General features: G+C 32.6%; 1 protein-coding gene across 1 annotated transcript in view; it reads right to left on the reverse strand.

Annotated features, from left to right (window-relative positions):
* The window catches only part of NEGR1 (neuronal growth regulator 1), a 961252-nt gene that overhangs the window by 577202 nt on the left and 368719 nt on the right, over positions 1-15331 (reverse strand). The window contains exon 2 of the mRNA XM_066376571.1: positions 2047-2279. Coding sequence (XP_066232668.1) covers positions 2047-2279 — 233 coding nt within the window. The remainder of the gene's footprint in view (positions 1-2046; positions 2280-15331) is intronic.

A 15331-nucleotide genomic window follows, 5' to 3' on the forward strand; every position in this document is an offset into this window, starting at 1 on the left:
AAATGTAGCTCAAGTGGGGTTGACTTTTTATGACATTTACTTAGTTCTTGAATTGACTGACAAGCCTATTAATGTATTCCCTGAACTTTATTAATGTAATTGGAAAACTGCTCACATGCCAATCAACTTCTAATAAGTAATTATGTTCATGAATACTGTAAAATTATTAGCTTTTAATTTGACTTAAGTACATACTTTCAAAACAGTACCAAAATTTTTCTTTTTCTAGAGGATTAAAAATATTACATTGATAAAACATTCATTTTTAACATGCATTCTCTGAAAGGGTGCTAGAAAGTGCACCGATCATCAAATGACCAGTAAAAAAGGGTGCTAAAATAAGGCATGTCACAGCTTTAAAATATGCACAATATTGAACAGTCTATGTGATGTAAAGTTAAAAATAAGTCTTATAGAAACTAAACAATGTTTAAGCAGAGCTTATATAGCCATAATCTGACTTAAAATCTGGGCCTAACATGGAATAAGAATGAAGGGGGAAAAGGCAAGAGAGATATAATTAGTGTTTAGAGATATATCATTTAAAGTCTACAAGAAGTAAAAAGTTTGTATCTCAAGTTACTCAAACATATTGTTGTCCAAATTTATTTTTCTTATATAACAAAATCTTTTGTTGCCTTCAAGCTAGAAACTGAAGTCAAAGGGCTCTGAACTAAACAAGAGAAGGGATTAGGCCTGGATCACACAAGAAATGTGTTTCTGATTTGTAATCTCATGTCAGTTTTTGAAGCTGGACATACACCTGCCCTCTGGAGTCTCTGAAAAATCTCTGAATAAAGATGGACTTTGGTGAAAGCTACTATTTTCTTCTATGCTTCTAAATAAGGACATCCTATAGTCTGCAATGGTCTATAATAAGAATCGCCATTGAGAAAATTCACTGACTTAATCCTCAATTTATACTTTCTTCTTCAATGTTAATTGATTAGTTAATTAGTTTAATTTTATCACAAAGTTAACATGTTTACTAATAATTGAAGCTATATTTGAATTCAGGTTTACATTTATATAAGAAAATAAAAAGCAGTTAATAAAATTATAGATTAAGAATCTTTCCCAGATGTAAGCTAAGTATGTAAATTAGCACTTAGTATGAATTATTTGAAGGGTGAACTCAGAGATAATACAAATATCTTGCTTATTCAGCATTCCTGTTAGGGACAAAACATGCATTCCCTGTACCACATTATCATAAAATTTGTTATTAATTTTACTTAGAAATGCTGTAGTGTCATTTTGAGTTCCAGAATAATATTTTTATGCAACCAACACATGATTAATCTAAAATGTACTAGGAAATAATGTAAGGGGCAAAAATGTACATTTTCCATTCTATTAGCATTATAACTTCATTTTTCTTGGAAAGTATTTGTGTTCAAGATATATATGCTCTTACATTTTAGTGTGCAAGAAAAATGATATAATGTGAAGATTCTGTTTGTATTTAGAGATTGCATGTTAGCTGGTATGATTTATGACCTACTGAAAGTACGTCAAAGTATAAAGCATTGTGTACCATATTTTTTCAATTACTCTATACTTAAATTAAGTATTTCTAGAAGGCTGCTCTTTTCATTGTGACTTTAATCAAAGCATACAAAAGTTGCATTGAGACAGAATGTTGGAAAGCAGGAGAATTACTTTCTAAGAGTTACTATCCATATTTCAAAAAGTTCTAATATTTTAATTTATCCATCATGGGTTATCAAATAGTTATTTTATTGTATCTATCCTAGATTTTCAAAGATTTATTGAAGAGGTAACCCAACAGAAGATACAATGTGAATCATACACCAAAAAAACCACATAATGTGATGTTCATGGATAATGTTTTATCTTGGTAAGTGGGGATTTGTATGACTATAGTAGCCATTACATTTAATGGAATCTAGAAACATAAATCCCTGAAGACAATGACAGAATAACCTTCACTATTGTCAGTTACTTCTGAGTCATTTTGATATTTAAATTTTGAGCATTTCTAAGCATAGTCCTTTACAATGTAGCAACTATGGAAATGCATACCTTGCACAGTTAGATGCACCTGCATTGTTCTTGGTGTATGTTGAGTCTGAACAGAACACGTGTAGGGGCCATCATCTGTCACATCTACATTCTGTATCTGGAGGCTGTAGTCCCTTTTATTCAATGTTGAAATGGAAACTCGAGGATCCACTGACCACTTATCACCTCCCGCAAAAATAATACTTGACCGGTTCAGCCAGGCACCCTTTGAAGCTCCATCTTCCAAATAACACCTACAAATTACCAGAGACAGAACACTATTAATCAAAATGAAAGTGAGAGACATTATCTTTCTTCTGACTGTACTTTCATATGCTGAATTATAGCACTTCATCAAATGCAAACATCAGGCATAAACACAGGAGGCATGAACACACAAGTACGTATTCTATTTCCAATACAAATATGAAACAATACTGTGCATAATTTGTTTTTTGTTTTGTTTTGTGTGCTTTATTTAGTGTGTGTGTGTGTGTGTGTGTGTGTATGTTTTAATTCAAACCCACTCAAAATCAGTTTCATTCTTTCTGGATGACAAGTAAATTTAAATAAGGTTAAATTAGTTCACATAGCATTTTTGACATGAAAGCACATTTTATTCTTTGAAATTATGAGTCAGCCTCATTCAACCCAATCCAATTCTAAATACAATGTACCAGATGCAGAATGCAAAGCATAGAATAGTACCATATACATTTTTATTTTTAAAATCACCTGCATCTACAAAGTGGTAACTCTGTACACTGAAACTATAGACTTCATTTCACCGATAATATTGCTGTTGTAATTAAATGTAGCAATTTTAATATAATAATTTTAGTAGCAAAGTCTTGCTCCTTTTCAATGAACTGACCAGCAGTTTTTTCCAGGTAACATATTTATCCAATAAACATTTTATAAAGCATATACTGTTTATGGATTATCCTTGCTCTTCTAAACTCAGTCTAATAATGAAGATAACCAAGCAATGTAGTAATACTATACATTAAAGAAATAGTTTTATTAACTCTGCTAAAGGCTCACGAGAGACAAAAAAAAATGTTATTTAACTCAGAAAGGGTGTTGGGGTATAGAAAAAGATTTTCTGGGATAGGATAAGAAATACTTGAGATAAAGAGGTGAGAAGGGTAAGACGTAACTTTCCAGACAGAGGTACTGGATGTGAGCAATGCCAGGGAAAATTGAGAGAGAGAACCACATGTTCCAAGGAAGCACACCGGGGTGGGGAGGGGTGGGCTACAACACTGAAAAGGTAAACGGAAACCAGATAATGATGGCTATCATGACAATCAGTAGATTTTAAGATCAAATTTGAAGCCATTTATTCAAACTTGTATTCTATAACAAGATTCAAAAACATAGCTTTGCATCTAATGGAAATCAGTCACATCAGAATTTAGAACAGAAGGCTGTGGTCATATGTCAGGATTTTGCTGAGGCCTGGAATTCTATGTTTCATCTTGAAAGTGTTTTGATACAAATTAAAGACTGGTTCTCCTAAATGAGTACAAAGCACAGCTACAGAATGAAAATACACATACATTGAAAGAGTTTGACAGCATTTGTACAGAACACCTTAGGGGATTGAACACAGCATTTGAGATTGCTACAAAATTGCAAGCTGAATGCAACAGGGTAAACTGCTGCCAATAGTAAGAAACTAATCTGTGAGTGAAAAAAATATGGCGCAGGGTACCTTGCAGAATCTAATTTTCACTCAGCTTCACCATCTACAGAACCTAAACAAGTATAAATCATAAAGTTCACTGTTAATTGAAAAGCTTTTCTTTATGTATTTAGTGAAGAAAATAAAATCCACTTTAATGAAATAAATTATTATAGTATATTGCTAATCTTAATAATATGCAGAAAGAAGAGAGAGGAGACATATTTGCCACTTCACAGGATCACATCGTGCTAGTATTGGGTAGAAAACTATCCAATATCACTACCAGAACTGTGACAATTCCAGTGTTTGTATTTACTATCTGGATTCAGAGAGTATTTATTGTATGACTTCTGCATTCATGGCCTTCACATGTCATCCTATCTGGTATTTATAACAACCCTGTAGGTATGAATTGCTAGTTCCAATTTATCACTAGAAGATAACCGAAATGTTTAGGTTACACGACTTGCCCTAGCCATACTAGTAGTGAGTGGCAAGGTTGCATTTATAATATAATCAATGTCCTTTCCTCCATAATGCAGATCAAAGACTTTTAAAATAGGTTTCAGAATTGGGAAGATGATTAGAATGTTGCAGAAATTACTGCAAGTAATTTCTTATTTACTGAATGTGACCAACTGCTTAACCTATCCTATTCTAAAGGAAGCGGAAAATTAATTCTTAATGGCTATTTTACCATGAAAGTCTGATTTCGAACACTCTGCTTGGCATTTCCTTTTCCCGAGAGGCAGAAGCAGTTTCACTGTTATGTGGAAGGTATTAGAAAAACACGGAGATTAACTAGACCTTAGATGCTAGGATTTCATAGATCAGATCTGGGTTATGACTCCTAGACTTAGCACAAGCATTAGTCCTCTGTTCTGGCATGTCAGGAACCATCAGGGAAGAGTAGAAGTTAACTTCTGCATTGTGAAAATGATGAAAAAAGGAGCCCTTTATATCTTCTGGGCTTGGATAACTATATTTCATAATTTTTATTGGTACCAACCCAAAGCTTTTTAAGAAATACATTAGAAAAACCCTTAAATGAGACTCAGAAAAAGAACATCTTTTTTTTTTTTTTTTTGTATTATTTCCTTGTATTGCTGAAGAATTACTCTGAAATTGCATTATTGAATTGGAACTCAACTCCAATTACCATATATGGAATTTTGCAAATTAGGAGCAGCAAGGCTTTCTATTTTATGAAAATCATAAGATACTTATATAGAGTATATGTATTATAAGGTCAACTACAAGATGATTATATAAAATATATGAAACAGGCTAAACACAAATCTGGTTCCTTGAGAATAAGACCTCTGTCTTCTACATCTCTGTCTCCACATTTGCTCTACTATTTTCCCTTTATGATACAAAGTGATGCTGCCTGACATGGGGACACAGTACTAAGAAGAAATTCTGGAAGGAAGGAAGGAAGGAAGGAAGGAAGGAAGGAAGGAAGGAAGGAAGAAAGGAAGGAAGGAAGGAAGGAAAGAAGGAAGGAAGGAAGGAAGGAAGGAAGGAAGGAAGGAAGGAAGGAAGGAAGGAAGGAAGGGGGGAGGGAGGGAGGAGAGAGGGAGGAAGGAGGGAGGGAGGAAGGGAGGAAGGAAGGAAGGAGGAAGGAAGGAAGGAAGGAAGGAAGGAAGGAAGGAAGGAAGGAAGGAAGGAAGGAAGGAAGGAAGGGGAAGGAGGGAGGGAGGGAGGGAGGGAGGGAGGGAGAGAGGAAGGGAGGGAGGGAGGGAGGGAGGGAGGAAGGAAGGAAGGAAGGAAGGAAGGAAGGAAGGAAGGAAGGAAGGAAGGGAGGAGAACAACATGGTAAGAAAATTGGGAATGAGGGTGGAAGAATAAGGAGCAATAATAATTTAGTTTTGAACTCTTTGGACACCAAAAATTATTATTATTTTTTATTTTTGGTTTAAGAACTTTGATGTCTAAAAATATAAATCTCTCGTAATACTGGCCCATACAGAATTTATAAATTAGGAAAAAATGATAAAGTATATTCATGAATTGCCATCATTCAGAACAGGAAGTTAATATACGGTAATTAAATTGTTGTCATAATCGTGTTAATTATATTTGCCAGAAATTCTTTAACTTCTTCCCTTGTCACCTGTAGCCGCGACCATTCCCCGCACAATGAGCAGAATAAACTGTTTAGAGTTTCAATCCGATCACCAACTCCAATCCTTCCTATTTCACTCATAAAAGCCACTAAATTCCTGCTAATGACCAACAGGCCTATGTCATCTGGTACTTGGATGCTTTTCTGACTTTGTGGGCTACTGCTCTTTCCCAATGTGCTCTGCTCTAGACAGTAGTCCCCAGCTGTGCTCTCCGCAAGGCATGCGTTCTTCTGTCCCAGCAAGTTTGCAGTGGCTGTTTCTTCCACGAGGAAACTCTCTTCCCCCAGAGTTCTGCGTTAATTACTTGCTATCTTCCTTAATTCCTCACAGATTTATCTAGTGTATTAAACAGCAAAAACTGTTCTTAACACTACCATATGACATATTTCTTTTATTTGATTTATAATTTTGTGTTTCTTCCTGCTAAAAGTAAGATCCAGAGACTGTGCTTATTTGATTAATTCTGCATATTCCAAGGGCCTACACATCATAGATAATAAATATAAATATTTGTTGAGTAGATGAATAAAGGCAAAGAAGAAGACACTTTTAGAAGGAATAATATGATAAAGTATATTAAAATTTCAAGGTGCAATCTAGTTGGAAAAGCTAAGTCATGTCTTCATTGTGATAAGACATAATTAACTGCAAATATCTGTTAACACTAACAAAGACAGCAGTATGAGACATAGCATGACCTAAGTGAGCGATCTGAGTCAGTAGACCCAGTTCTGTGAACAGAATAAAGTGGTAGGTGTGGGAAGAACTGGGCTGGGCTCATACCTACTTAAAATAAGAAAGAACTATAATATTTGACTGTACTTCAGAAACCACTTTAAACCAGTAAATATTCTGTTTAGTATGTGCTAGGCACTTTACATTGACCTCCTTATAACCCTATGTGCTGGAACAAAGCTAGTCAGCCCGAACTCTTTACTATGGAGACGACTACGCTATGCATTCTTAGGGTCAGACAGCAGCAAGGGTGAGGGGTTCTCCATGTTTAGGATGGAGGAATTCATGTGAGAACAAAAGGGTGGGTGGTGAAGCAAAAACACGTGGTTAATGGGAGAAGAATGAAGCAATAATTCTAGAGTAACAAACACAGACTTTATTTTCCTTCCTAAATTTAAAAATACAACATTTTAAGAGCTAGTGATCTTAGCATCACTTTGAAGGATAACCTATAAAACAATCAGAATAAAAATGTGCAATAATGAATTTGAGTCTTTAATTCAGTATGCCATAAATGTCCTCAAAAGTGTTTATTTCTTTTTGAAAATTTTGCTAGACTACCTACTTCATAGGGAGATGAGTGAAGCAGTTCAAAAATACATTCCTCAGCATAAGCTGTGTTAACACAATGGCAAATATCATGACAAACACTTCAATTTTCAGTCTGTCATCTGGCTGTTTTGTGTACATAGCTCCAAACATCTGGTTGTTGAAATGTATAGAAAATAGCCTATTTCATTTTCTTTCATGATAGCTAATTATATCAACCCAGGCTTAAGATACTTAACACTTTTCTAATAAGAATTGCATTTACTTCTGAACTCTGATAAGAAGCACCTTTATAAATGACATTACCAAACATTAGGCAGACCCTTACTTAGAGGTTGTATGTTTCATTTGGTGAGCTTCTAGTTGATCGAATTGATGTTGAAATAATTCTAAATAACTCTGTCTGTGATACTATCTCCTGTGGTGATTAAATATGACACTTGGACATCAAAGAATTTAGTAGAAATCAGCATTTTAGGTTACTTTTTAATATATTTTAAAGCATAATTAGAAAAAAAAGCCTATGGTTGCTGAGGAATGATTTGTTTCACTTCCTTATCTTTAATACCCTTTAACACTTTTCAGAAACATAATCTTTAGCACCATTACCAGTACCCCAACACAGTGGGATTTATTCAGATTCATGGAAAGAGACCAGCTTTTCTCAGGACATGTTGATTAATGAAAGTTCCTGTTAAAGATACTAATTAATAAAAGGAGGAAAGTGTCACTTCCCTTGTATTCAAAACTAAATCATATGAAAATGATATCCCTATAAAGAAATTGGCTAACTACCTTCACAGTTGTCTTTTCATTGCACCACAAAGTTCTAAATTTGACAAAAGAACTTTCAGAAGAATACAGAAAAAATAAAAAATTCAGAACCCACACAATCTCCTTGCTAATTTTGCATGTCAAGAGAGCTTTGATATCCTGGCTTCCATGCCACAATGACATAAGAGAAGTAAAGCACAGATAAACGAACCAGAACAAATTATATCCCTTCTCCTACTTGTCTTTGTTTTTAAGGCACTATCTTCTTAATGTCTTTCATGTCAGTTACTCACTAGATAACACCCTAGATTGATATAGATATATTGCAGATATAAATATAGATATAAATATAGCTATATGGATATAATATATAAATACAGGTAGATATGTGTACCCATATACATGCATACTTAAATTTTATGATTATAAATTTAATATTTGCCAAATAATAATGCCATTATATATATTATGGTTGATTTAACATTTTAAGTTCTCCTCTATTACTATTATGACAAAAATCTTCTCTGTAGCAGAAACGCTTATTATTATATTTCTATTTTGACAGATGTAAGAGGTACAAGAATTTGTCAAGGGAAATCGACACAATCAACAATTCGTCCAATGAACTTCAGTTACTTAATCAAGTATTCACAACTTCTGAACAATGAGAATTATAATTTAAAGAAATACCTATGTATTAATGCAATTGTGTAGGTAACAGTTAAGTACTGTTGTGTAGAAGCTACTATACTATGATTGTCTACCAGGTACTATTGTAAGTGCATTACATTTATTTCTCACTAATTCTTTACAACAAGCCTTTGGGGTAAGTACTACCAAGTACTACCATAATGCCCATTTCATAGAAAAGAAACTGAGGTATAGAGAGGTTATGTACCTGACAGTTAACTTTCTTATTGAAATTTATGCATGGAGATATCTTTATTAATAAAGTTATAATAACTTTATTATGACTTAATTGAATTAAAACTTTAGGCAAAAGTACCTAAGTAGTATTAATGACTCGTGTATATTTATTTTTAAAATGAAATTATGCCATGCTGGGCACATCTTACTTTTCTTGTAGTATCAAAAATAAAATAACAGATTTATTACTTTCCAAGAGAATGAAAAACTATTTTCTGTACATTTTATTCTAACATTTCTTTACAATAATAAGGCTATATTAAAAATATCTTGGATAGGAGTTTGAAAGTTATCAGCTATTATGTAATTACAAGTATAACTTCTCAAAAACTTAAATTTTTAATATTATAAATTGAAGGTAAATTTTCCTGAAAAGAATAAAGTTTTAATTTTTTTCTTGTTTTCCTAAGAAAACTATACCTAATTCCTAAAAGATGGAATCTGTAATGCAATCAATCAGAAGTGTAAATTTCTACATTTAGTCTTACTTTACTTAATGATTTAAATTCTTTAAATCTTTATTGAAAATACATTTAAATCAAACATTTTCAATGCCTAAGAAATTAAATTTTGATTTTGGATTTTTCACCAAATTTCAAACATTAACATCACTTATTTCAACTTGTAATTGAACCATGCTTTACAATACTACAAAATGTTTTAACTTGTTCCTTCCACTGGCTCATTTAAGTCAAGCTTTTGTGTAAGTAAAATGTCTGTGTTTAGAAAGGGCAACACCAGGAAATTTTTACATTTAGGATGCTTCAATACACTAATAATAATTATAAATTTCATTTGCTGAATGACTGCAGATTAAGAGGAATAGAACATACTTACAATATGATCATATTTAACAATCACAAAAGCCTTGTGAGAAGTAGGTAGGTCTTATTTTCACATTAAGACTGGTGTACTAATGAATGCAGATGAGAAATAAGGCAGAGATTGTAAAAGAACAAAGTGTTACATATTTAAGTTAGTTGAGGACTAGCTTTGTTCAAATGACTTGAATCATGAATCAAACTGGTAATTTCTTTGTCAATTTTAATTTTTAGATTTGAATGCAACTAAACCAGCTTGCTTTCTCCCACATGGACTTGAATGTGAGATATTTGGATCTGGAAGAGCTTCAAGATTTCTGTTAACTAGCAGGTGCTCTGAACCGCTGTGGGGAGAATTCTGTAGGCAGTGCCATCTCCTTGGCAGATGCTTCCGGGAGAAGTTGGACTTTCACCTCAGGAGCTATAAAGGGAGTGAACACTATATTTAAAATGCATGCAGAAGATGTTTAAAATAACCATATCAGAGAGGGAGAATAAAATCAGGACCAGAGAAGTATCTGAGATAAAGCTCTGAGCTCCAGGCAAACACCTCTATTCTGTCCTCTTTGTGGTGAAGCCAGGTAGAGACACCTCATTCTCAAAATAAGGGGTAAAAATAATATGGAATTTTGCACTAAAAACAACATCAGCAACTCCCCTCTTTTCCATCATCCATCTCTGTATTTAAGTCATTTAGAACATATTTTATTTGCACTGAAATACAGATGATAAAATAAGAAACATAACAAATAGATATACAGAAAAGTATAGATTTTTTTACAGCATCAGTGAATACAGACATTTAAAAAACACAAAGAATTATAAGAATCATTATCTCTGCTTATGTTGATCATTAAACTTTCTGCTGGTCACTGTTGGATTTTTCTTTAATTTTGTTTCTAACAATATATATTCTGAGCACAAATTATATTTTATGAATAGAAAATGGCTATATAGCACAACTAATTAAAGCCAGAGTTGCAATCATTAACTAAAGTAGCCATTAATCCACATCTATCTGTCTTCTCCTGAGAAAACTGACTGAAACCATATTTCAGTATGAGCTATGCCTTAAAATATATTGAGGAATGTACCCCAGAGGGAAAAAATGTAATGCAGTTTTTTTTGTGTGTGTTTCCTGCAAACAAATTAAAACTGATAATATTTTCTCAAAGATGTTAAAACTTAAAAATTGTCTCAAATTTAAGTCTTAGCTAAGTCACATGGACAACTCAGTTGTTTTTGACAGGCTATATAGTGTAGTGATTAATTACAGTTAATATTGGAGTTCAGATATTAACTTTTTTGTTTATTATCCTTGAAACCTGTTACAAATTAATTCATTTCAGATTTCTCATCTCTACAACAAGATTAGTAAAATTCTTGATCTAACAATATTATTATGAGAATTAAAATAATTTATTTAACATGTCCAATATGTTGCCAGGTACCTGGTTATTGTATAATTAAAAGTAACTCTTATTAACCTACCTTCTTATGGTTAACTTTGTTTAAAACAAAACAAAACAAACCACCACTACAACCAATGAAAACAAAAAAGTCTGTCCTATAAACTATAATTGGAAGATGAAAAATGAGGCATTAGTAGAGTCTTTGTTTAACTATGCTATCAGAGCACAAGGCTAGTTCACCAGAAATCATTTTGTAGATAAATGAGTCATCACTTCTTTTTTTTTATTAATTTTTTTATTTTATTTTTATTTATTCATTTTTAAGAGAGGAGAGAGGGAGAGAGAGAGAGAGAGAGAGACAGACAGACAGACAAAGAGAGAGAAGGGGGGAGGAGCTGGAAGCATCAACTCCCATATGTGCCTTGACCAGGCAAGCCCAGGGTTTTGAACCGGCGACCTCAGCATTTCCAGGTCGACGCTTTATCCACTGCGCCATCACAGATCAGGTGAGTTATCACTTCTAAAAAGGATCCCCCCACCCTGTACTTCCTTATTTTATAAGTAGAACATGTTGAAAAATGAGAGATTCTTTGTTATTTTTTAAGTTACACTTTATAAATTTATATAAATGTCTAATCACTATGTTGTACATTAGAAACTAATCTAGTATTATTTATGTCAATTGTGACTGAAAAATAAAAAAAAATAAAGTTATTTCTACCTAGTAAAAACTTATATTGAGAGTTAAAACTTAAGTTTATAAATCAAGTTCACTGGCTTATTAGAATTTTGGGTGACAAGTAACCCTATCTCTAATAAGGCTTTAGAGACCCATTTGCAAAATGGAGATACAGCATAACCTTAACTAAGTAACTACTATATAGAATCAGATTAAATGGGACTGTGCATGGAAGATAAGTTTGTAAACTTATAAAGCAAAATATAAATGTAAATATTTAATAATTATTATAAAGTTTTATGAGTTACCTTTCTCATAATTCTAGAGCAGAGAACTGTGATCTTTCCAAACCCAGAGAGAAAAACTTACCAATTTGTTTTTTTCTGTTTTTAAGGTCAATAAAATGATTTTCTACACGATGTAAACTCTTTTACATTTTTCAATCGCCACCTAAAATTTTTATTATAAGCTGACTTCTTTGTAAATCTATCATTTCTGATTACTATTAATATGATTATTTAAAAATAAACTTGTTAACTCTCACTTTTAAATATGTCTAAGAAAATCTAATAACAGTAATTTGATATTCACTATCACCTACTAAAACAAACAAAAAACAAAAAAAACAAGCGGTACTTTAAAAGAAATGCTATATTGTTTCTTTTTCTCCTTAAACTCATATTTTCATTAGACTTCTGCCATATAATTTGATCTCAATCAAATTTTTTTTATTTTTTAAAGTCTTTCATTGATATGTTCTCTGTAATAAAATTAAATAGCTAAATTGTCTATAAAATTCTTCTAAGTATTTAAGTATAAAAATATTCTGGATAAATTTATTTTTATAGCTATTAACAGTATACCAATAATCAGATTTCATATATATATCACACATTTTGATAACTATTTATTAAACATATTTTTTTACTCACATAGTTAATGATGGATGTTTAAATGAGGTGGTTTTATCTAGATACATGGACAACTTTCTTGTTCAAGTAAGTATACTATTTGCTTACATGAAACGGTCTAATATTAATTCTGAGAAACCTAGTTTTCTTAAAATACACTACAGGAATTAAAGGAGTCTTGTTACAGAGATACCACTCAAATCTTGAACTCTATCAGAGTAATGTAAGTACACTAATCTATCAGTAATGATCATTCCTAAGGCTCTATCAGTTATTAACCCTATTACATTTTCCTGAAGATGTCTTGAAAGGAAGTTTGAAATGGTCTATTTTTTGTTTCAATATCAGTACCAATATTTTAAAAGTCTCCTTTGGACTATGCTCTGTGACATGATTCTGCGTGTTCCAAAGATTTTGTGAAAGGTGACAGTAAAAGCACAAGGTATGAATTGGAAGCAATCTAACCACAGCCCTACTCTCAGGCAGGTCACTTGTAGGAAAGATCACATCAAAATTTAAAATCAAGAAATTTTTAAAAACAGTCTGTTCCTCCACAAGTCTTGGAAAGTCATCATGCACCTTAAGGTATTTATGCTACAGTATAAAACTTTTTTATTTATAAAATATATACTATATTTTGTAATGTCTTCTTCAGTTTAGCTATTAAACTCCTGATTTAAAGCTATCACCATATTGTCTCTAATTTTTCTCTTTTTTAAACTTCAGCTTCTGAGTGCTTAAGAGTAAGGAAAACAGAAGACTGGATTTGTGTGAGAATTATTGGAAAGTTAGTTTACAAGTTAATTTTAGTACCCCAAATACATTCTTTATAAAGAACATGTATTTTTTAAATATAGTTGTTTCAAAATGTTTTTTCACTTTCTTATTTGTTTTAAGATTATGTTTAAATTTGCTGGAAGTCTGTTAAAAACAAAACTAAACTTGTGTGAGGTAGAATATATTATAATTTTTCATGTGTCAGTAAATTAAAAATATTTATCTCATCTCTTAATAATTATTAGTAATATTTATCTCATTTAACAATAATACTTTTAAAAAAATTTCCCAATGATATGAGAGAGAGAGAGAGGCAGAAAGGGGGGTAGAGAAAGAGAAGCATCACATCACTGTTTCACTTAGTTGTTCAGATGTGCACTCATTGATGGCTTATCATATGATCCTTGACCAGTGATTGAATCCATGACCTTGGTATGTCAGGACAATGCTTTATTCACTGAGCCACCCAGCCAAGGCATAATACTTTCATTTAAATCTCATAAGCTTGGTTACTCATTTGTGTTCCCTCAATATTTAAATACCTTTGTTCCTGACCTGTGATGGCACAGTGGATCAAGCCTCCACCTGGAGTTCTGAGGTGGCCCATTCGAAACACTGGGTTTGTCTGGTCAAAGCACATATAAAACACAACTACTACGAGCTGATGCTTCCTGACCTTCCTCTGTTTTTCTCTCTCTCTCTTGCCTCACTCTAAAATCAATAAATAAAATCTTAAAAAAATATATACTTAAAACTTTTAAGTCAATACCCATGGATTTTAAATATTTATTTTTAAGTCAGTGTATTGGTAATCTCTTCAGTTTCCCTTTAGAGAAATCTAAAATATACTTATCTTTTCTATATGATTAACTATTTTATTATTGTTAATTTTTGCTTCTTTCAGATATATGTATATATTTCAAAAGTTGTGCTTGTGTGTGTGAAAGTGAGACAGAAAAATAAAGAGGGATATTTGATGCAAAAATTGACAAGAAGTATAAAAGAACATTTATAATTACAAGGATGAAAATTTAAATATGTAATCAAAATTTAATTTGTATAAATTACAACTGAGTTTCTTCTTACAGAAAGTACCAGAACCCCCACAAATACCAATGCACCTCTTGCTAGAGGATGCATCCAGCAGTAGTCTCCTGTGGACAGCTGGACCTGCCATATCTCAGTGCCCGGCTGGCTAAGAAGAGAAAGTACCTCCAAGGGATGTAAAATTCCACTGTGATTTAAGAAAAGCTGAAATTTCAGCCATGAATTTCTGGCTGGACCTCTGTTTACTAGATTGCTGCTTATTTTTTTATCTCCATGCCTGAATTCTTAAGATCGAAATTTTGTGGTATTAGTCATTATTTCCTTGAGTCACTGAGGAGTAAAGTTAACTGAGGAGTAAAGAAGAAAATCATCACTATAATGTTCTCTAAAAGCAGGTGAACAGGAATCTGGGGAAATGATGATATAGTTTCTCCAACAATGCATTTACCCTGAATCCAAACAACATGGAGTTGAACCATAATTCTTTCTGACTCTTACTTACTAGCCTTAGAAATTGGGGAATATTTAATTTTTCTAAATTTTCGCATTTGGTTTGTTAAAATGAGGAAAGCAATATGCCCTTGAAAGGGCTATTTTGTGAATTAACTGAAATGTCGCATGTGATGAGACCTAAACACATAACCTTAGATACCATTGCTTGGGGAAGCTACTGCTGAGATCTCTATTCCATGACACTGGTGGGTTTAATGGACCTCTCCTAAAGCCTGCATTGCTGTCACCACATTAACTATAGTATCTTGCATTATTTCCCCACACTACAAAATTGCTTGTTTAATCATTTATTAACTCTGCAAAACTATGAAGGACCTTAGTTGTTGACTTATTCATTGTGAT

The sequence above is a fragment of the Saccopteryx leptura genome, chromosome 3 (genome assembly GCF_036850995.1).
Source record: "Saccopteryx leptura isolate mSacLep1 chromosome 3, mSacLep1_pri_phased_curated, whole genome shotgun sequence".
Taxonomy (NCBI): Eukaryota; Metazoa; Chordata; class Mammalia; order Chiroptera; family Emballonuridae; genus Saccopteryx; species Saccopteryx leptura.